General features: G+C 51.5%; 1 protein-coding gene across 1 annotated transcript in view; it reads right to left on the reverse strand.

Annotated features, from left to right (window-relative positions):
- Positions 1-18872, reverse strand: part of ACSS2 (acyl-CoA synthetase short chain family member 2) — a 101911-nt gene extending 83039 nt beyond the window's left edge. Inside the window, exon 1 of the mRNA XM_084645241.1 lies at positions 18753-18872. Within this exon, the coding sequence (XP_084501367.1) occupies positions 18753-18777 (25 nt within the window). The 5' untranslated portion in view covers positions 18778-18872. The remainder of the gene's footprint in view (positions 1-18752) is intronic.
- Between the last annotated feature and the right edge of the window lie 4427 nt (positions 18873-23299).

Here is a 23299-nt window from a genome sequence, read left to right on the forward strand (position 1 = left end):
AGGCTGATGGGGCCTCTCCCACTGAGCTGCAACATTAATTGTGTGCACTGCTGGTCTTGGTCTCTGGCACTCCAGGTGTTTTGCCAGAACACCCCACCCTGTCCCTGGGCCCCTGGAGACACTTTGTGATTCAAAACACTGTCTCTGAACAAAGAGTGAGATCTGGCCATCCAGCCTGTACAGTGAATACTTTCTGCAAGTGTCTGCAATTCCTGGGGAGTTTGCATGGGGAAGGATTATTTAGATCCCCAACAAGTGCCATTGCTTTGTCCCTCACTCCTTAAACATCAAGCTCTGCACCCTTATGCGTCCCTCCAGCCCCTGCTCAGGTTTGCCCTCCCACCTACTGCTGAACACTGTTTCTGGACACTGTTTCTGTCACCACTGTGAAAAGTTTGCCTTGTCCTGGCTGGTCAATTTCAGGGCAGTACATATCCTGTTATTTCACTGGGTGGCATTTGCTGTGCCTGCACTGAATACTTACTGCACCTTAAAGCTGCAACTGTCTCGATAGTGAATCTAATTCCAGAAAATCCTTCTTCTGCTTGCAGCTGAGATGTTGGGAAGCACAGAAAGAAGAGCTAGTGTGAAGAGCTGTCAGGATATATATCCCTCTGTTCGCTCTCTGTTTTGCCTTTTACTTTGGAGTGGCACATCTATCAAACTGAAATTCTCCACCAAGACCCATGACAGTATGATTTCTATCTAGCAACTGTTCCGCATGGTAATCAGGACAGGATAATTTGTCAGAGACCGTGGCAGTCAGCTGTCTGGAACCAAGAATTGCCCAGTATGGCCTGGCCGGTCTGGAGAGAATGTTAGCCCCCTTGGAGTTGCCGCACTTGTCAGTCACTTTCTGTATTGCAGTCAGAGTAATTGCGTTATTGTCCTTCAGTGTTCCTGCATGTCTATCCAGCCCTGTGTGCAGGGACACCGATTGAACCTGCCTATGTCCAAAGCTGTTGCTTCAGCTCCCATGAGACATCTCTGAACAGGGCCAGCTATGTCAGCACAGCCAGCATCCCTGGCGAACCCTGAGACTTCACCCTGCAACTAAGCCCCAGGCAGCCACACAACTGCCATCAGTGGCAGCAAATAAGACTTCTCCGTGGAGCCAGATGTTCAGTGTAAGTAGGCTAGTACTAGGGAGGAAAACAATACACCAAGCCCATTAATAGCTCAGTCACAGAATAAAGGTAGAGAGGCAGCATTGGCTAGGGGAGTGGTTCTCACTCAGACTTCGAGACCTAGCACACCACATCTAAAACTTAGTACTTGGTACCCTACCTTGGCACCTTTACTCAGCGTAGGTGTAATAGATTCCTATTCGGATACCATACTTTAGTAAGCCAGCTCACATACCATGGGACTGCTGCCTGCATGCCACAGTGTGAGAACTGCAAGTCTAGAGGATAGAGCCTGGGGCTAGGAGCCAGAAAAGGCAGAGAGCTGCTGACTCACTGGATGGCCTTGGGAAAACACCTTAATTTCTGACTCCTCTCTAAAGTAATAATGAAATGGGGAAAGGATGTGGTAATACAACATTACGGTTAAAAGTTTAACCTCAGAAAAACAGGGATTGTACAGGTAAAAGTTTGCATAGTGACCTTAAGTTACCCACGCTGCCCATGCTGTGTACACAGCTAATAACCTCACTTGTAACTAAAAATAATACAGATTGGGTGAGTTAATGTTGTTATGAGAATCTTAACTTTTGTTTCCCTGCTCTTTCTGTGTAGATGTATATGTAAACTTAATGTTGTGTGTATGCAATGTTGTGGGTTTATGCAAATACGTTACCTTAATGTTACATGAATGTAGGGGTTATTTGGCTTTTAATTTCCTTGGGTTTTGTGAAGAAAAAACAGAAAGAAGCTGCGCTGGCAAGTTGTATCACTTTAATTATACTGGGGTAGGTGTGGCTGGACCCCATCCCCCAGTGTGGATGCACTTCTTTTGGTATCGAGATGCTTAGGCTGTGTCTAGACTTCAAATGCGACAGCAGCACCGTTGCAGCGCTTCAGTGTAGACATGGGTGGGCAAACTTTTTGGCCCAAGGGCCACATCGGGGTTGCAAAACTGTATGGAGGGCCAGGTAGGGAAGGCTGTGTCTCCCCAAATAGGCTGGCCCCTGTCCCTATCCGCCCCCTCCCACTTCCCGCCCCCTGATTGCCCCCCTCAGAACCCCCGACCCATCCAACCCCCCCGCTCCTTGTTCCCTGACCACCCCCTCCCAGGACTCCCTGCCCCTAACCGCCCCCCTGGGACCCCACCCCCTATCCAACCCCCCCTGTCCCCTGACTGCCCCGACCACTATCCACAGCCCTGCCCCCTGGGACTCCCACACCTATCCAACCCTCCCTGATCCCCATCCCCTGACCGTCCCCCCAGAACCTTTGCCCCATCCAACCGCTCCCTGTCCCCTGACAGGCCCCCCAGGACTCCCACGTCTATCAAACCGCCCCCTGCTCCCTGTCCCCTGACCGCCCTCAAACCTCTGCCCCATCCAACCGCCCCCTGCTCCCCATCCCCTGACTGCCCCCGGGGACCCACTGCCCCTTGTCTAACCCCCCCACTCCCTGCCCCCTTACCATCTGCTCAAAGCAGCAGGACTGGCTTATTGGAAAGGCTGGGAGGTGGGCGGGCGCAAGCCATAGCTGCAGGGGAAGGAGAACAGCAGAGGAAGGGCCAGGGGCTAGCCTCCCTGGCCAGGAGCTCAAGGGCCGGGCAGGACGGTCCCATGGGCCAGATGTGGCCCGTGGGCCGTCGTTTGCCCACCTCTGATGTAGATACTTACACAGTGACTGGAGGGGTTCTCTGGTTGCTGTAGTTAATCTACCTTCCCGAGAGGTGATAGCTAGGTTGAGGGAAGAATTCTTCCACTGAACCAGTGCTGTTTACACCAGGGCTTAGGCTGGCTCAACGGCATCACTCAGGGTTTGAATTTCTCACATCTCTGACCGACCTAGCTATGCCAATGTAACTTTTCAGTGCAGACCAGCCATTGTACCGGTATAGCTTATTTCCATATGGGTGCGGGACTACGCTATATATGTACAAGGGCTGGTCTGCACTAGAAAAGTAGATCAACCCAGCTACATTGCTCAGGGGTGCGAACAACCCCCCTGCCCCCCGTCAGCTTATAGTGTCTACACTGAAGCATTGCAGCTGTGCTGCTGTAGCCTTTTACTTCTAGACAAGCACTAAAGTAACTGTATCCTGGTATAACAGTGTCTACACTAAGGGTTGTAGCAGTATAACCAAGTGGGTAGGAAATTACCTCCGTAACCAGCATAGTTAAATTGGTGTAATAACTGCATGTGGACCTGGGCTGAGTGTTCAGCGGTTCCAGGAAAGCTTTGAATTTCCCACGTGGCGATGGGTGGGGAGGTCAATTATGTAGTTCTTAGTGCACTGCGATGAATGGGGTGAGGGAGGACGCAGCGCTGAATCATCCCTGGGGAGCAGCGGGCAGCTGGGTGAGCTCGCCCCTGTGCTGTTATTGTTTAAGTGAAGGCATTTTTCTGACAAGTCTGGGGCTACGTCACCGCCCCCTCAGGTAGACACAGCGTGCGCCGCCAGATGGGGATTTCCGCTGGTCTGGGAGCACACCTCCCCGAACTACACTCGCTGTGCTGCGAGAGTGCTGGGCAGCAGCAGCGGTAGCTGCGCTCTGATCACGGCGTCCCCAATGAAATCACCCCGAGCAAACCTTGAGGGGCTGAGCGGTGACTCGCTGGCAGATTAGAATGGGCTGGGGCGAGTTAGAACCCTAAGTAGCCCATTAGTTCAGGGAGTAGAAGACACGGGAAGGAAGTGGAAAGGGGGAGAGAGCTTGAGCACGTGGAGGCCAAGAGAGACTTCCTCCCTCTCCTCTCTGTGGTCTCAGGGGCTGCAGAATCCTATATATCATAGACAGCGTGCTGGCCAACACTGGAAAGGCGATGGGGGAACGCTGTAAGTGAACCACACCTGGAGTTCACAAGCAGAGTCTCCGAGCGGTCTGTGTGGGACGAAGGCGCGCCCTTGTACACGTGCCGGCAGAAGCTCTCTTCTGTCAGACTAGCCATGTCCATGCTGGGATGATGTCAGCACAGCGGCATTGCTAGGGGATGTGGTTTTTCACATCCCTCATTGACATAGATAAGCCAGTATAAGCTTTAAGTGTAGACCAGGCCTAAGTTTACAGGGCATCAGCAGAGCATCTCAGAAAGTGACAGAGGAAAAGACAGCAAGTGAGGCCTCAATCCTGCAAACACTGAGTTGGATGGGAAGCCCAGTGCATACGGGTTTGCATTTTTGGGAGGATTATGCTGTGTGTGTTTCCATAAGAGAGACTCTCCCACCTGCTAACTCTTCCAGCAGCAGCTCCTGGACTGGGCCAGGCCTGGACCACTGGGTATGGTGAGATTACAGGGGGGCAGGCCTTCAGCTCAGCCCCTTGCCCTTTTTTATGGTTGCAATCACGTTCAGGTGGGAACATTTTGGACTGTGGACGTGGCCTTTCCAAAGCAAAGCAAACGCTCATAGGAATTGAGCTGACATACCAGAGGCATCTGCATGGCTTTATTAATACATCTCAGAGCAAGATGGAGAGATTTTTTCCCCTGAACTGGAGGCTACAAGAGAAGCAGGAAATAGAACAGAATAGAGATGAAGAACAAAAGAACAAGGGAACTGGAAGAAACTCCAAATGACAACAGCAAATGCTTCTGACTACTCCTTGCCAGGAAGCTATGGGAAAAGTGGTCTGAGTCTCTGAGAGATGGTATCAATTTACCGCTTGGACAGTACAGCTAAAAGGACACTGTCAAGGTTAGTTAAGTTAGAAAGCCCTTGCATTGCCAATGTACCCCCTGGCAGATTTCCCCCTCTGACGCCTGCTATATCAGAAAGTGTGTGAGATGAGGACTTTCAGTGGGACTGTCAGCAACAGAGCAGCTCTCACCACTCATGGGGACATGCTGTATTTTATCTGAGAACCAGCTCAGAATGTAGTGTGTGGCTTCTGGTTTATTCTGCACGTGGCTTATGTTGGAGTTAAGTCAATTCTACTGACAAGAAGCAAGGGCTTGTCTGTATGGGGAAATTGATCAACATAGCTATTCTGGAATAACTCATCTGCAATAGATATTCCAGAATAGTTCCCTGTGTGGACCCTTTGTTCTGTGATAAAGTCCCCAGGATTCTGGAATAATTACTCCTTTGTTGAGTATCACTTTTATTCTAGAACTGTGTGTCCACAAAGGAGTCATTCCAGAATAGCTAAATTATACCAGAGTAGTTATCCCCATGTAGACAAGGCCCAAGTAGCCTTCCCCTCTCCCGTGTATTTGACCCTCCTATATACCATGGTTACAATTCACTAAGGGGCAAAAACAGGCAGAAAAAGAAAAGAGACGCAAGGAAAACAAACTAGGCAGGAGCAATTGACTGAGCTGTGGGCCCAGCTGTGCCTCTTTGTCATTCCCTCACCCCCAACTCCATCGCTTCAGCTCATTCTTCTTCCTGTGGGTCTCAGGCTGGCAGCAGCACCCTTACCTCAGAGAGGCATGGCAGAGTGAGAGTCCTTTTTGGTCTCCACACTCACTGGTCTCTGTGTTCTCTTCAGTAACAATGATAGATCCCAAATGATTCAGGTGAATAGCTTCAGTGTAGCTCATTCAGCTCACCTGGCAACCGTGTTTCACAGCCACATCTGCTGTAGAGAAGAATTCTGCAACGTCATTAAGCTCACAAGCCTGGTAGATAAAGACTCAGAGACAGATGATCCCAGAGAGCAGAAATAAATGTGGGTGCCAAAGGAAAGACCGAGTCGGAGTGAAGCAATTCTGCATATTGTATGTTCACTTGCTACAAAACGTCCTGGTCCAGCATGGGAGATGGCAAAGAGTAATGCTGCTGGTCAGATGGAGACACCTGTAAAACGAGCACAATGCTGTATAAACTGGCTAGAGAGAGAGAGAGTGTGTGTGTGTGTGTGCACCCAAGTACACAACGGTTCCCTCTACTGGATGGAATCAGCATTGCTCAGCTGCACCCTTGTCTTCCCTCCACAGTTAACTCAGGCGTTGCCCTTAACCCAGCTCTTGTCCAGACACAAATCTTCTGCCCCAAGAGTGCTTCACACACAGGCTGCCTGGCTCGTCTAGAGCTACAGGCTAAAACACGAGTGCTGCTCACACTCAGGCCAGTAACCCACCCACTTTACAGGGAGGATGCAGACTGGAGTGCTGATAGTCCTCAGATGCCTTTCCACAATTCCCTCCACCATCCGCCTAGACGGGCAGACAAGTTATCCCACAATTCCCTAGAAAGAATCAGAGCAGCTCAGCTTACCGCAGTACAAAGACCCATGGGATATGCTCCCAAAAGTCCTAGCAACTCTCAGAGTGAGTGCAGCACCTGTGGATGCCATCAAATGGACACTCAAGTCTGACCCTTGTAGTGTGGCCACTCAGACCCTGGCTCAGTTAACACTGCAGTGCAGATATATCCTGTGAGTCATAGGCCCTATACTATTACAGATAAAGAAGTGTTGCCTAGGTTGAGAGGCAGGGACCTGTGCTTTTGAAACAGGAAGGTCAGAGCTTGACAAAGTTTAAGGTCAGAAGGGACCATTAATTCATGTATCCTGACTTCCTATATATCACCTTGATGGATCGGTCCTTTAGCCCTCATATAAATTGCGCCAATCACGTCTTCCATTCTTCTCATATCCTGGCTTTCCTTCTCCATGTGCGGCCATGTCTTTTCATGATAAAATCTTCCCATCTCTTTGGAACTTGGACGAGTGGTTGTTTCAGTTCCTGTGGGTACCACTCAGTGACAGCTGCTGTCCATCAATTGTCAGTGAGCCTTGCTATGTGCCTGGCCCATCGCATTTTACTCTACTGCTTTCAACAATGACATCCTACACTCCACTCTGCTGTCTGATCACTTCATTGGGGACTCGATGGCAGATTGAAATTCCCAGAATTCTTCTTTCCATCCCCCTCTCCGTGACAGACAGTTGCTGCTCCTCTGTCTTCATCAGCGCCCGTGTTTCACTGCCATACAACATTGCTGGCAGTACTGCTGAGTTGCAGAGGCTGCCGCATGTTGCCTTGTTGATTTTTCCTTGGAGGACATCCTTGATAGAACTGAATGCGCACCAACCTGCTTGCTTTCTTCGTGAGAGTTCACCTTACTGATAGTGGCGCATGTTGATTTCTTGGCCCAAATAGACATTTTGCTCAACTTCTTCTGTTTGTTCTCCCTTGATTGTTATTTGGGCTTTTGGCAAGGTATCAGACCACATACATTTCCTTTTGGAGCGGTTAATTTTAAGGCCATTAATCTTCACTCAGTTACCCCACATAGAGGCCAAAGACTTTAGTTGCACTAAAGCAGGTAAGTCCTCAGGAGACTCTGTACCACAGGCAGAGAACAAGAGAGACTGACGGCTGCCAATGCCCGAGGCCCCTGCAATTGCAGGGCACTGATTAGGTAGGATATACCCAGATGATCCCAGCAATTGTCTGCTGACAACTTCTTGTCCCAAATGTGTGGCTCAATATCATTCAAGACACACCAGCCAGCCATCTAGAAAGAGAATTCTCCTCACCACCTCAGTGCACTGCTCCAGCCAGCCAGGGAGTCCTGGCTCCAGCCAGGGGCCAACCCTGGAAGCTTCAGAGGAAATGTTAGCACCTCACAGGATTAAAGGCCTTTTACCCAACCCAGCCATGTTTCACCTTTGCTAGCCTAATTTCACACAGAGTTTCCAGACTCATAAGAAATAATAAAATATACAAAAGTGAGAGAGCTAACAGCAGAAGTATGATAAAGGAACTCAGACACTTCAGAACTTGGGGGTGACCTTACAGCCACATTGTCCCTTCCTGGGCTTTGCCACTGTCAGTAGGAAGACCAATGAACTTGGCTCTGGTTCATGAGTCAACAAAAATGGTAATATCAGGGACTGGCAATTTATCCCTCTGCACAGGAAAAACAATATATTCATAATTATTTAACATCCAGATGCACTAGTAAAGGAGTCACAGATATACCTATAATCTGGGAGGCAAATTACCAGTTTGATAGAACATATTAAACATGAGCCAGACAAAGAACAATCTTTTCCCTGGATTGGGACAATTAACCTTATAAAAATACACTCGCTTCCCAGAACTGACTGTTTGTCACTAGCTGTTCCGATAGCTGTTCCTATTCAAATGGAGATTTTTAGTAAAAGTCGTGGACAGGTCACTGGCAATGAACAAAAATTCACCGAAGCCGTGACCTGTCCCTGACTTTTACTAAAAACATAGCTGACAAAATGGGGAGGGAGGAGGGTCCAGCACCGTACCCCACTACATGTGGCCCCCTGCCCAGTGGCTGGGAGCTGGAAGGGACCCCTGACTGAGGGGCTAGGAACTGGGGGGGGGGATCCCCTGCTTCCCTGCAGAACTGGGGGAGGGGGGAATCCCCCTTGCTCTGAAGGGCTGGGAGCTGGGGTGCGGGTGCCATTGCCTGTGGCTGCTGGGTGCCCCCCACTGCTCAAGTGGCTGGGCTGCTGTGGGAGGACCCCCCTGCTGCCAGCAGTGGCTGGGCTGCTGTGGGAGGACCCCCCTGCTGCCAGCAGTGGCTGGGCTGCTGCAGGGCCCCAAGATCACTGAGGTCGTGGAAAGTTATGGAATCCGTGACTTCCATGACCTCCGGGACATACTCGTAGCCTTAATCATGAGCACCTGGAGTCAACCCGCCACTGAGCTGAATGGGGGCTGATCACTCCCCTCAGCTCTAGCGTGTCTGTCTGCAGATGCAGGACGAAAGCAGCACCTCAGTTCAGGTTTGTTTGGAAACTTTCCTTCACAAATGTATGGTCTAGAAGCTCCGTTTTTTAAAAGTGAAAGCTTACACAGCATAGGAAGAGCTGGGTGAAAAGTGAAGCGCTTGCATGGGGTCTCCCGTCTGAAAGCAAAACTGATCAAACCAAATACATAAAATAGAAAAACCAACAGGCTTTCAGTGAGGGGCTACCCATGTCTGGGCCTAAACCAATAACCTCTCTGTGGAAAGGATTCGATTTCACCTTCTGCAGGGTCTTGTTATTCAAACAATAGATTTTCCTCTCCAGTGAGGCAGGGTCAATACAGTTCCCGTGGGATTGGGTTAATTAACAGGGAGTGGTAACAGAAAACAAGTTATTCTTGTGGAGAGCATTGTGCAAGTATCTGTACACACACATTATCTGCCAGCCTGCGCTGCGTGACTGGAGCATGACTTGGGTGTCTGGGGGTGTGAAGGGGTGCCCACCCCAGCCAAGACCTGAACAGGTAAAATAGGCCAATTAACCTTTAGGCTGCACCTGGAGGGGAGCCAAGGGCTGGTAAGCCCAATGGATGATGATGCCCAGCTGGGGGAGAACCCAAGCAAGGCTTATAAAACCAGGACGTGAGCAGGTGGGGGGCTGCAGTTACTCCCTAGAATAAGGAGGGGAATTGACTAGGTATACAGAGGAGTTATACGGGGACAGTAAGCCCCGGGGTCCTGTCTTGGACTACAGACTGGCAAGTACACGAACGTGGGTAGTAGTCCTGAGGCCCAGAGGAAGCTCCCATAGTAAACCCAGAAGATAGGAAAGAGGTAGGAAAGAGTCCAGGGAAACACCGACAGGGTCTGAGCTTGAGCAGACTGTGGTTGCTGGGCATAGGGTCCCCTGGGCAGGAACGTGGAGTAGTGGGCGGGCCTAGATTCCCCTGCCAGTCACTGGGAAAGTGGCACAGACTGGGCAGTGGATTGGAAGACTGAGACTGCAGATAGATCATTTGGCCAGTGGGCCTTGGCTACCCAAAGAGGGCAGAGCACATCGACCTGGCCGGAGAATTACATGGATTACAAAGGGAGCAGGAAGGTAAGAGAGTGAGCAACATTAGATCCCTTCTACACTAGGTAAGGGTATCGGGATGGGGAATAACGTGGCAGCACAGAAAGTAAAGGATGTTTCAGCCTTGCAGCGTGGATCAGACTGAACCTGGTATAAACTATCATGTTGCAGCCTTGGACTCTGAGGACTGAGAAGCACCCCAGTCTGTCCCAGTAGCTTTCGCAAGCACTCGGTGTAGGCAATCTCCAAGTAAGATCCCCTGTGCACACCTGGAGCATTCAGTGCCATGGACCCTGGATGGGCAGCTGCCGCTGCACTTTAGCAGAAAAATTGGAGTCTCCTGCCCTCTGCTGGTGAACTTCTGACATTGCAGGAACATACCCACCCCTCACACTGATTGCATGTGCTGTGCAGACCCTTCCATCACCGTCCCCAAGGCTTTAGCCAGCCCCCATCACAGCCAGCTCTATTGCCAGGATCTGTGCCCTGCCACACGTGCAGGCACTCAGCACAGCAAGCTCCAGGGCACCCTGCTCAGAAGCTCACCCAGGGCTGCTTCCCATTTGTCTTTCCCTAAATTATAGTCATAGTGATTTATTTTTACAGATGGCCCAGCTTGTGTGGTGCTCTCCAGAACGGACAGACCGATGGCCTGGGCCTTCTGCCCCTAAGCCAGAATTTTCAAAAGAGCACCGCACCCACGTGTGGAGAGCTCAGCACATCGAAGGGCGAGGTGGGAGCTGAGCTCATCTGAAAATCTGGCCATGCTTGTGGGTGCTGAGTCTTTGAAATCTGGCCCCATTTTATATCCACAATCACAGGGGCTGGAACTTGGGGTGTGGGGGGTGCTGCTGCACCCCCAGGCTTGCAGTGGTTTCCATCATATCCAGGGTTTAGTTTGGTTCAATGGCTCTCAGCACCCCCACTATACAAATTGTTCCAGCCCCCCCGTATGCAATATATAAATGTAAAACCTGCTGTGAATGCAGCATTAAGGATGCACACTTGAAAGAGGGAAAACAAAGTGTGACTGTGAAACCTTAACTCTGCCCCCTTGTACACAACCGGACAGTACTGCCAACTCTTGCTGGCTTATGATGAGGTTCACAATATTTAGTATTTTTCTTTACAGCTCCTGGAGTCAGGTGGTTACATAAAACTTTTGGCATTCATTAAAAATAAAGTATGTTTCTACCTTTGTGGTTGTGGAGAAAATGACACCCCGTATGGCTCAAAAACCAGGCGCCAAAGACTCAAACTTTATTATTTTTTAAGATCTTGTGATTTTTTTTTATCCAATTTCATGGTTTTGGGGGGCCTGACACTGAATGTTTAAGCCCTTGGGCTTGGCCATGCTGTGTGGAATCAGCCTTACCCACACCTTTCCTGACTGAGGCGTGTTTAACTGAGCAGCCTTAATGTTGCATTCCCAGAGAGTTCCTTTATTTAACTGTCCTAAAGGGGTAAAAAAAGCAAAGTCTATTTCTCTAGCAGGCAAAGCCCAGGTGCAGGGGTAAGCTGGGTATATGGTGCCTGCCCATGCTGAAGGGTGAGCACTGCCTGGGAGTACTGCCAGCTAGCTGGATGTTTCCACACCCATATGTATACTTACTCTGGAAAGGTGCAGTCTGAAAAATCCTTCAGGGACTACTCAGAGACTCCAACCACCTAGCCTACCCTCACAGCTCCTTACTGCCCCCTCCTCCCCATTTTGGGGGGGATTTTCCTCACCCACACTTAGACGGGGGGGAGAAACCGTAAATACCATATATATTCAGGGGTAAGTTGACAAGCTGCCCCCTAACTTATAGCTGCAAATTCTTACACTAAATTAATTGTCATCTCAGCAGAGTGTATTCAGGTATTTCTGGGAGCACTGGATCATCACTACAGTGGAAGGGGAGCTGTAGGAGCAAGTCCCACCTGAGAAACCCATTCCCCAGGCAGGGGAAGAGGAACAGCTATCTTTTAATACAGCATAGTGAGTTCATAAGTTCTTCATGCTCCCTGGGCCTTGCTGATCCGCTCCTGCAGCGTTTGTACATTTCACTGACACAGGTTGTGCACTGGGGGGCAGGATCTGTCCCCACAAAAGAAGCACAAACCCTGACTGGTAACTGCTCAGCTCATGAAACCCAAATCAAAAGATCCCTCCCTGAGAAATGAACCAGCACCGGCAGTGTCCCCTTCCAGAGGCTAATCCACCCATTGGAGGAGTTCCCGGTCTGTTCAGGGACAGTTCCCAAATGAGAAAGGGGCAAATGTGTTGCATATAATCTTCAGTACGAAGGGGTCACCGAGCTCTATTCAAGGCACTAGACCAAACCATGGGAAGTCAGCTGCCAGCACATTGGGAAAAACAGAGCACCCCCCGCCCACCTGTGATGCTCTGTACCTCGGGAGAATACCCTGCACCCCCATGTTCATCCTTATAATATGATTGTGTGGTGTCCAATGCAAAGTTTGTCATGCCGGGTGTCTTTGGAAGGCTCATGATGCACTGAGCATTGTTGTTATAGTAATGTTATAGGTTGTAATTTCATGTATATAGTTATGAGGCTGAAAATGTATCCTTGTGGCTTAAAACAAGCCCAGGTAAAACTCTCCAGGAACAAAAGGGCAGTTCACACCTCATCAGGGCATGTATGGGACAAACCCAGCCCAGCCTCACCGGAACAAAGGACGCTGGCCTAGGCAGCAACAAAGGATCTGTTGGACTCTCCAGTGAGTCACCCCACTTCCCTTGGTCAGTTTGGGACTATGATGAGGTAATGCTCACCTGACCCTGAAGGGGGGGAAGCAAAGCTAAGAGGGAAGACAGAACATGATAAAAGGGAGAGATGTTTGCCATGCTCTTCCTCTCTATTCCACCTCTATCTACAGACACCTCCACCAAGCAACTGAAGGAGAGAGCCTGGCTGAAGAGCAACCAGCCAGCCTGTGGTGAGAAGCATCTAAGTTTGTAAGGGCACTGAAAGTGTTAAGATGAGCTTACAATACATTTTGCTTTTATTGCATTTGACCAAATCCGACTTGTTGTGCTTTGACTTATAATCACTTAAAATCTATCTTTGTAGTTAATAAATTTGTTTGTTTATTCTACCTGAAGCAGTGCATTTGGTTTGAAGTATGTCAGAGACTCCCCTTGGGATAACAAGCCTGGTACATATCCATTTCTTTGTTAAATTGACAAACTCATATAAGCTTGCAGCGTCCAGCGGGCATAACTGGATGCTGCAAGATGGAGGTTCCTAGGGTTGTGTCTGGGACCGGAGATATTGGCTAGTGTCATTCTGTTGCACAATCCAAGCAGCAGCTGTCCAAAAGTGCTCCGTCACGTAGCTGGGAGCAGCTTACATGCTAGAGGCTGTGCATGAACAGCCCGGGTGTGGGGGCTCTTACAGTGGAGCAGGGTAAGGCTGGCTCCCAGAGTTGAGGATTTGAGTGACCTAGCAGATCACCGGTCCAGATAACACCAGGGGAACGTCACCCCCCAACCCAAGCTGGTTTGCTAAATAGCCCTGAGCAGAAATGTTCCCCAGTAGAACCCTCACTGTAGTGATCGATTCAAAACCCAGGCAAACCCTCCCAACTACACAGTCAGTGAGCACAAGCTAGACCGAGAGCAAGAACCACTGTGCAAACCATGTGTCAGAGGAGATCCTGCACTGTAAGGCATTTTCAGCTCCATTGTTCAAACCACAGGAAAGACACTTCTCCAAATATCAGAAATGACAAGAAATCTCCCATTAAGCAGCCTGGGAAAAATGAGTCAGAAAGAAACTAAAGAGACAGGGGAAGCAACCTGCCAGATAATCCCTGATGATAAATGGTCACAGTAAAACTCAGCTTCTACCCCATGTGAAGCACCCGCCTAGACAGCGACGCGACTGACTATTTACCGTTAGAAGCAACAGTATCTCAGCTATGGCAGTACAGTTCCTGAGCAGGCTTGGTGTGGAGATGAGACGTGTGTAGGGAGGGAGAGCCAGACATGCTGAAGGTGAAGGGGACAAGGTGCTCTGGTGGTTAGGACACTGCACTGGACTCTGGAGACCCACATTCAACTGACTCGACTGCAGACTTCCTTTGTAGGGTGGGCAAGTCATTGTCCACCCTGCACCTGGGTTAGCGGTCTGTAAAGTGGTGACGATACTTCCCAGGGTGCTGTGAGGGACAAATCCCTGAATGGGTCTCAGGTGCTTGTGTCACACAGGCCATGGATGGACCTAGACAGACAGAGGGTCAGTGAAGGTGGTTGTGTCTGAAACAAAGCAGCAGGTTGCTCTGTGTCCTGCTCAGCAGCACTTTCAGTTCCAGAGCCCTGCAATAGCAGGGGAGCACTGGGGTGCTCACTGCCGCTGAGGCTGTGACTTCCCTGCACAGGTAGCCCAGGTAGTGCAGACCAGGTCAGAGCTGCAACACTGAGCTTGCCCTACCCAAATTACCATGTCCTCACTGGTGCTGCACTCACCTGTCTCTCTCACTAGGACTTCTGGGGGCAGCAGCTCCCATGGTTCTTTGCATTGCTGAAAGCTGAGCCGCTCTGGGAGTATTTCCCAGTGAATTGTGGGAGAACTCCTCGGCACCTGGGGAGACTCGTGGGAAGGCGTTGGAAGACTACCAGCACTTGAGTGATTTAGCCTGTGTCCTCATGGCACAGTGGATTGGTTTCCCGCCCGAGTGAAAGCAGCACCCATGGTCTAGCCTGTATCCCCAGCCAGGCCAGCTAGCTGAGGTGTAACACACCACCAAACACTGTACATGGGCTTTGTGTGTGGCCAGGAAGCAGGCGAGGGGCAACAGCTGAGAATGAGCCTGAGTTAACAGAAGTGGAGACATCCCCTAAGAGCCAGGAGTTCTCACTCCCCTAAACTTCCATACGGAACAGCCCCATAGTGTTGCTAACCCAAGCATTCAAAAGTCATGAGACTGGCTTAAAGAGAATACATTTGAGGTCTTTTTATTTGCCTGCTGGATTCTGAGCCTTTTAGAGGTCACATTTTCATGAGGGCTAGAAACTTCCTCTTTTTTACACTGAATGCTGCGAGTAGCATGCGATCACCTGACAAGGAGCCGGGGCTTTAAGAGAAACACCATGAGTTTCACAATAAACTAGCAAGAGTTGCCAACGGCACCCAACTAGCCAAGTGGGGTTCTTGGTTTGTCTTTTCCTGGCTTGCTCAGGCCCTACAGGGCTGCAAGCTGGGCTGTGACTGGCTGGTTGGAAGGTGGCATTTCTCCTGCGTTCCTTTGATGGAGTGGGTTGGGCAGGCGGCTCAATCAGAGAAAGCTGGACATGTTGCAGAGAAGGGCGTTGTCAGGAGTGCTAGACCCCAGCGATATGGACCGTAGCACTACAGACAGGGGCGTGTGGAAACTTGTACCAAACAGGATTGGATTTGCTGAGCCACAGCTAAGAGGATGGCTTAGCTAAATGGATGAATGGAAGGGCTAGGCCCTATTGCAGCTGTGTGCAATCAGAGACGGGCCACTGGCCCAGCTCAAGGCCTGCGTTTCACTGCAGTCTGGTTCCTTCTGTGAGGAGATTCCGGAGTTCAGCTACTGAATGAAGCAGCAGCTGCTGTACTCTTCCAAATATGTTAAATCATCCCTGGGTGACAGAGAGCTGATGGTATAAATGGCATATTTATCAGCTTATCAACCAAATCCAAGTCCCTCATCTAATTGCTGCCTGATCAACAGACCCATCTCACTTTGAAGGTTGATTACATACAACTGGACACTGGGAGGCAGTGTGTTATTACTGATCAGCTTACCATAGGCAGATTGGTGCCTCAGAGGTGTGGTCAATAGTTAGAGCAGCAGACTGGTAGTCAAGACTTCTTGGTTCTCTTCTCGACTCTCACGCTAACTCACTTTGTGAGCAGAGGCAAGGTCCAAATCTTCAAAACACACACCAGCCTTTGCACAGGCTTGGCTGCTGCACATAGAGCATTGCCTGTGGGTGTGCAAGTCAAGCGTGTAGGTGTGCAAACCCCTGACCTGCACGTGAGACTCAGGTGTAGCCTGTGTGCAAGCCAGGCACCTGCAGACTTGCCCGAGTACTGCTGAAACTGTAAACCTTAACTTCTTTGCGCCTCAGTTTTCTCCACCAATAACACTGAGATGAGGAGGCTTCCTGCCCACCTGCCATGTGGGCTGCGGGGCTCATGTCTGTCCGTCCATCACTGTAAGATCTCCAGAGGGAAGCAGCTATTGGGAGGGGGATTAATTGTAACCCTTCTGCCCGTCAGAGTTGGCCTCAACAAGGGCTGGGTTCAGTATCTAGGGGTTCTGATCTAATAACACAATGCAAAACTGGCTCGAGCCCCTACCCAGTGACCTGGCACAAATATATACCATGCCCACCCACCCCCCGGGCACCTCTAAGAGGCAATACTTCCCCTCTCGCAAGCACTGAGTCTGAGTGTAGCAAAAGCCGCCTAATAACAAAAAAAAACAATGTGGCATTAGTTGGGGAAACACCACCAACAGGCTTCATAACACAAACCATGAGCAAAAACCCACGCCAAGCAAATTGGGCCGTGTCCTTTCCCTTTCGTTCTTGAGTCCAGCAACCCAAAAGTCACCGAAAGTCCCAAAAGTCCAGCAACCCCAAAGTCCAGCAACCCAAAAGTCTGTGTCTCTGTCCTTGGTGAGTCCAGAGTTCAAAAGTTCATCAGCAGAGTTTTAACCCCCCCCCCACCTGTGTGGAAATAGGAGGGGGGGGGGAGTAAAGGGACACCTTATGTGCTCTGCAGCCAACTGCCCCACCTCTCCGTGGGTTTCTGCTGCAGCCTTCACCACCAGCCACTCCTCTCCAGCAACTGCTCCTCCCCAGTAGCTGTCCTGCTACCCGCTCACCAATATATCTTCAGGCTCCCTACTACTTAACACAATACTCAGTAATTTCAGCTCATAGAAGAGGAACCCCAGTGCTGGTGCACCATTAGCCCAAAGTGAATTCAGCTCTGCAATCTGCAACCAGATTCTTAATCAAATCAAAATTAGCTCTACTATTACACAGGGAGGGAGGGAGAGAGGAGACAGTGCAGTTAGCATTTAGGGCCCATACCACAAAGTACACATACCTGTCCCCAGCCTCTCTCCATTCATGGAGTTTTGGAACCCATCTCCCTTGCCTAACGAGTGCTACTAAGTTGATGGCGAGTCCCTCCATCATCACAAGAAGCCAAGTGCAGTTCCACCGTCATTGATTCACATAATCAGGATAATAACACTTTATTCTTCCTGCCCCAATAACAGAGAAACTGGGGATCCCACAGCAGCCAAAGTGACCATCTAGGCGGGGTGGCTGTGCCTATGCAAATGAGATCATAGAATCATAGAATATCAGGGTTGGAAGGGACCTCAGGAGGTCATCTAGTCCAACCCCCTGCTCAAAAGCAGGACCCATACCCAATTAAATCATCCCAGCCAGGGCTTTGTCAAGCCTGACCTTAAAAACTTCTAAGGAAGGAGATTCCACCACCTCCCTAGGCAACGCATTCCAGTGTTTCACCACCCTCCTAGTGAAAAAGTTTTTCCTAATATCCAACCTGAACCTCCCCCACTGCAACTTGAGACCATTACTCCTTGTCCTGTCCTCTTCCACCACTGAGAATAGTCTAGAACCATCCTCTCTGGAACTACCTCTCAGGTAGTTGAAAGCAGCTATCAAATCCCCCCTCATTCTTCTCTTCTGCAGACTAAACAATCCCAGTTCCCTCAGCCTCTCCTCATAACTCATGTGTTCCAGACCCCTAATCATTTTTGTTGCCCTTCGCTGGACTCTCTCCAATTTATCCACATCCTTCTTGTAGTGTGGGGCCCAAAACTGGACACAGTACTCCAGATGAGGCCTCACCAATGTCGAATAGAGGGGGACGATCACGTCCCTCGATCTGCTCGCTATGCCCCTACTTATATATCCCAAAATGCCATTGGCCTTCTTGGCAACAAGGGCACACTGCTGGCTCATATCCAGCTTCTCGTCCACTGTCACCCCTAGGTCCTTTTCCGCAGAACTGCTGCCTAGCCATTCGGTCCCTAGTCTGCAGCTGTGCATTGGGTTCTTCCGTCCTAAGTGCAGGACCCTGCACTTATCCTTATTGAACCTCATCAGATTTCTTTTGGCCCAATCCTCCAATTTGTCTAGGTCCCTCTGTATCCTATCCCTGCCCTCCAGCGTATCTACCACTCCTCCCAGTTTAGTATCATCCGCAAATTTGCTGAGAGTGCAATCCACACCATCCTCCAGATCATTTATGAAGATATTGAACAAAACCGGCCCCAGGACCGACCCCTGGGTCACTCCACTTGACACCAGCTGCCAACTAGACATGGAGCCATTGATCACTACCCGATGAGCCCGACAATCTAGCCAACTTTCTACCCACCTTATGGTGCATTCATCCAGCCCATACTTCCTTAACTTGCTGACAAGAATACTGTGGGAGACCGTGTCAAAAGCTTTGCTAAAGTCAAGATACAATACATCCACTGCTTTCCCTTCATCCACAGAACCAGTAATCTCATCATAGAAGGCGATTAGATTAGTCAGGCATGACCTTCCCTTGGTGAATCCATGCTGACTGTTCCTGATCACTTTCCTCTCATGTAAGTGCTTCAGGATTGATTCTTTGAGGACCTGCTCCATGATTTTTCCAGGGACTGAAGTGAGGCTGACTGGCCTGTAGTTCCCAGGATCCTCCTTCTTCCCTTTTTTAAAGATTGGCACTACATTAGCCTTTTTCCAGTCATCCGGGACTTCCCCCGTTTGCCAGGAGTTTTCAAAGATAATGGCCAATGGCTCTGCAGCCGCCAGTTCCTTCAGATCAGCCCCTGAAGTTCTTGTCTACAACCCGCCACAACTTACCACCAGATGTCAGGGTAGAGTTCATCCTGGCTCTGCTTACATCTGATTTCTGCTGTTCCAGAGGGGGCACATGTGAAGCAGTCTCCTTGGGAATTTCGCGGCAACACGCTGGTTTCCCACAGAGGACTCTGCACCTGGGATTTCAGAAATCCCTGTTAAAGGGCATGCTATCCCTGCAGGCCCCTGGCCCCTGTGACTGGCAGTGATGTAGCCAGTACTGACCCATGGACACACGTGCCAGCCAGAGGAAGGGTGTGGCTTTGGGCAGAGCATGGAGGGGCTGTAACCCAGCCCAGATTTCTAGCACTTTAGTTTGAGCTGACATTTCCTCTCAGTCTCTCTCTCGGCTTAAGCTGCAGATAGCGTCTCTGCTCATCTCTGCCCTGATTTCATTTTCCTCCTGCTGCTTGTTTACTGCCCTGGTCCCTTTACCTGTGGCAGGTCCACACTGCTCTGAAGGCCAAGGCTCTCTGCCATCGCCATGGAAACAGAGCCTGTGGCTCCTATGGAAACGGGAGCGGCTAAGAGAGACTGGCTGGCCCCTGTGGAGTTAGGGCTCTGGAAAGGCTGCCGCAAGCCGGTCGCTCAGCTGCCTGAACAAGCCCGTTGATGTGGGGAGCTGCCCACTCCTACCCCCCACAGGGCGCGGCCCAGGCTCGGCCATTCCTGCAGTCGCCAGGCGGTGGCCACCTCTTCCTGACACCGCCCGCCTGGCGGCGCCTGGCTGGGGTCTGACTCAGGGGCACGCTGGGGACGGGTGTCTGTCTTCTTCCAGGCAGGGCTGGGTGACCTGTGCAGGGGAAACGGGCCAGACCAAGCCCTTCCCCGAGACGGGAACCAAACCCGCTATGATGTTCAGTACCGGGCAGTGAATCGCTCCCATGTGCTGTGCCTTCCCTGCAGCAGCAGGGCCGAATGGGGGCTGCCAGGCAGCTGTTCCCCCTTCAGCGATGGCAGTTAAGTAGGGAGGATGTCCGGGAGCCTGAAGACAAGCCGGTGTCTCACAGGCAGCGCCAGGGGTGACCATGTGGCTCTGACCAGTCATGCTCAGCCCAAAGGCCCTGTGGAGTTGAGGCCTCAGAGAGGCCTGCAGTGTGGGGAAATCCCTGGGCTCTTCCTCCTCACTCCCATGAGATGCGCTTCCTTGGGGTGAGGGGTGGGACTCCAGGGTTCTGCACAATATCCGTCATTTAACCCCCATAGGGCTCACCCGGTCAACGGCAATCTGGCACCAATTGATGCTTACCGGCTCAGGACAGGTTAGCTAGTCGCTTCCAGCATAGGGGAGAGAGAAGAATTGCAGAGGACGTCTAGTGTGTGAGGGGACGGAGGTCCAGGGGCCCCGGGGGAGGGGGGTGGCGCCGGCGGTGAGGGGACAGCGGGCATTAGCTTTGGCATGCCCAGGGAACGTGCGAGCGCACCAAACAGGGCAAGAGGCAGGGTTTGTTTAGGCCCAGCGGATGAGGTGGGTGTGGTTCTGCACAGCTGCTCAGGGCGGGGACGCCTGGAGTCCCAGTGGTATTTCTGGTGAGCAGGGCGCATGACGGTGCCGGAGAACAAGCTTTATTCCCTGGCTTCAGGCTGCAGCGGCACGAAGAGGCTTTGTGCCCTCTGCCCCTTTTGACCGGTTGCTGTTTAGGGAAGCGCTCTCTGTTTGGTTTTACGTAAGGAAGTCAGGTCTTCCGCAGCCTGTTCAACTCCATGGACAACTGGAAAAGCTGGACGAAAATTCAGTTAATTTATGCTTGAAACTAGCCAGTGGTTTAGGCCTTCAGGATTCCTGGTGATGCTCAAGATTGGTTGCTTTTAGACTCACGTTAGCCAGAATTTCATAACGAAGACACGATGCAGACAGGGATGCCTTTGCATCCTGCCACGTGTATCCCAATGCCAGGTTTTTTGTACCACAGCCACCCAGAGGGCAGGGGCAGATTTTAGTTATGGGATAGGATTAGAGCCCATGGTTTGGGCCAGCTTTTGGGGGATGAGGGAGGGGATGGAGGGTCAAGTGCCCCCCAGATTGGCTTGCCTGGGGGCAAGGAGGGAGAGGGGCTCTGTCCTTCTCTCGCTGTGCCTCTCCCCGCTCCCGCCCCCAGCACATTCGCCGCTCTCCCTGGCAGCTGCATGGGGAGTGGGACCCGCTTCTGCCTGAAAGAGCCTGGCTGGGAGGCAGCCTGCCGGTAGAGGCGAGGGGTGGGCTCCGGCTCACTCGGCCCCTGTCCCCAGCAGCTGAGCCCAGGCAGGGCACAGGCCACCGCTGCCTCCCAGCCAGGCTCTCTCAGGCAGAAGCGGCTCCATCCTGCCCCCCATGGAGCTGCCAGGGAGAGTGGCTGAAGGTGCTGGGGGGAGGCACAGGGAGAGAAGGACAGAGCTTCCCCTCAGCCCCCATGGGTAACATGGGATGGGGAGAGCACAGTGACCCTGGGCGGGGCACAGGGCGGGGCGGGGGGTCACTGGACAGGGGAGACATCCGGCGGTCACATGTCCTTCCGCCCCTCCCAGCATGGGGAAGCACAAGTTGTCTATGGTTAGAGCCCACATTTTCTGACTGGACAGGATGAGAATCTAGGGTTGGGGATCAGGAGTGGTTTACAGGCCACTTTTTGAGATGTGATGGGGTAAGAGCCCATTGTTCGGGACTGGACTGGGTTAGAGCCCCCAGTTTGGGATGGGACGGCATTAGAGCTGGCATTCTGGGATGGGATGAGGCAGAGGCCACGGTTTGGGATGGGACAGACGGACTTACAACCCAGGTTTTGGAATGGAATGAAGTTAGAGCCTTATTTTAAGACAGGATAGGGCGAGTGTCCCCAGTTTGGGATGGGCTGGGACTACAGCCCATGCTCTGCAATGGGACAGGCATTAGACCTGTTGCATTGAGATGGGACACAACCCAAGCACACATGTGGGTGGGAAGGTAGGATAGCCCACGTTTGGGATGGAACGGGGTAAGAGCCTACAATATGCTAATGGACTGGGCTGGGATCAGAGGCCGTATTTTGGTCTGGTATGGACTTACAAACAATGGTTTAAAGAAGAGATTGGTTAGTGCCCTCATTTGGGGTTGGACAGCATTAGGGTTCCTGTTCTGGGCTGTGCTTAGATCTCACATTTTGGGATGGGACTGTGGTTAGAGCCCCTGTTTTGGAGATGGCACAGGATTTGCCATCCCAGGGCGTGAGGGGGACACTCACCTGTCGTGAGTGCCTCCAATTGGCTGGGTGCAGTGCTGTGATCTTCTCCCCCCACTCCTGGTGACCCAGTAGGTTGCTGACCTCACTAGGCAAGCCTCCAGCGACTCAACTCTCTGGCCAAGTCACACAGTCAAAAATGGATGAACCCCTTCCAGGTAGCAAAGGGTTCAACCAACTGCCTGACCTCACAGGGTCCTCAGCCCTGTCTCTGGGCCCTTTAAATCCCACCATTTGCTTGGGCTTCTGAACATGCTGGGTCCCCTTCTCAGGGTTAGGCCGCTTTGACGGTGGGGGAGCCCAGCCTGCCACTACTCCGGGCTGCAGCCCAGGGACCCTATGAACAGCAGCTACGTGCTGCTCCCTGCAATCCTCTGCTGCTGCTTCTTCTTCTTCTTCCGGTTACAATCTCAGGCCCTCTCACTCCCAGGGCCAGTAAACACAGCCTGCGGCCAGAACCAAGCCCCTTCTTCACCACTCCACTCCCAGCCAGGGACTAAGCCTCTCAGCCCCTGCAGCTCCTTTTATCTGAGCCTGCTGGGCTCCAATTGGTTGCTTCCAAGAAGCCTCTCAAGGAAGGCCTGGAGGACCCACCTCCACTGCTCCTTCCTGCTGCGGGGTGTAGTAGGGCTGAAGGGTCTTCAGATCAGGGTCACAAAGTATCTGGTGCACCCCGTCCCAGTGGGATTGGGGCCCACAGCTCGGGATTTGGGGACTGGGTGGGGCCTATGGCCCAGGTTGTATTTGAGTTCTGACCACAGACTAAGAGATTGCGTTTCACTATGGGGCAATGTCATCACTCGTGGGTCTGGCAGACCCTGGGGCTGAGTCTCCATCGAGTACGGACGCTGACATACTGGGGTAGAGCAAACAGATCTGAGAAAGGTTCAGGGGATGCCCCAGTGTGTCCACAAGGGGCTGAGGGCAGGACTGGCTGCCAAGCATCACACAGTTCTCGTTCTTCCCCTATGGGTGCATCAATGCTCCCAAAGCTCCATCAAGCAGGAGGGCAGAGCCAGGGGGTCCTAGCTTGTCTCCAACTCAGGCAAACACATTCCAGCGACCTACTTGCCTCCTGCCACTTCCTTCCCTCCAGACTAGCCACAGGAGATATATTGGGCTCCCGGTGGCTGGAAGAGGTGACAGCTGCCATCCTGAGCCATTTAGATCAAAGATGCTAATAGGAGAGATCCGGGGCTCTGTGAACCTGCACACGTCAAACCCTCTGTGGTGATTTATTAATCAGCTCATTTGACCTTGCAGTGTTAGGGGACAAAGCCAATAGCCGTTTGATGATTCCACAGAGACGGTGCCAGGAAGATGAAAGGCCTCAGGGGAGAATGTGTGGGCACAAAT

Source organism: Lepidochelys olivacea, assembly GCF_965140295.1.
Source record: "Lepidochelys olivacea isolate rLepOli2 genome assembly, chromosome: 13".
Taxonomy (NCBI): domain Eukaryota; kingdom Metazoa; phylum Chordata; order Testudines; family Cheloniidae; genus Lepidochelys; species Lepidochelys olivacea.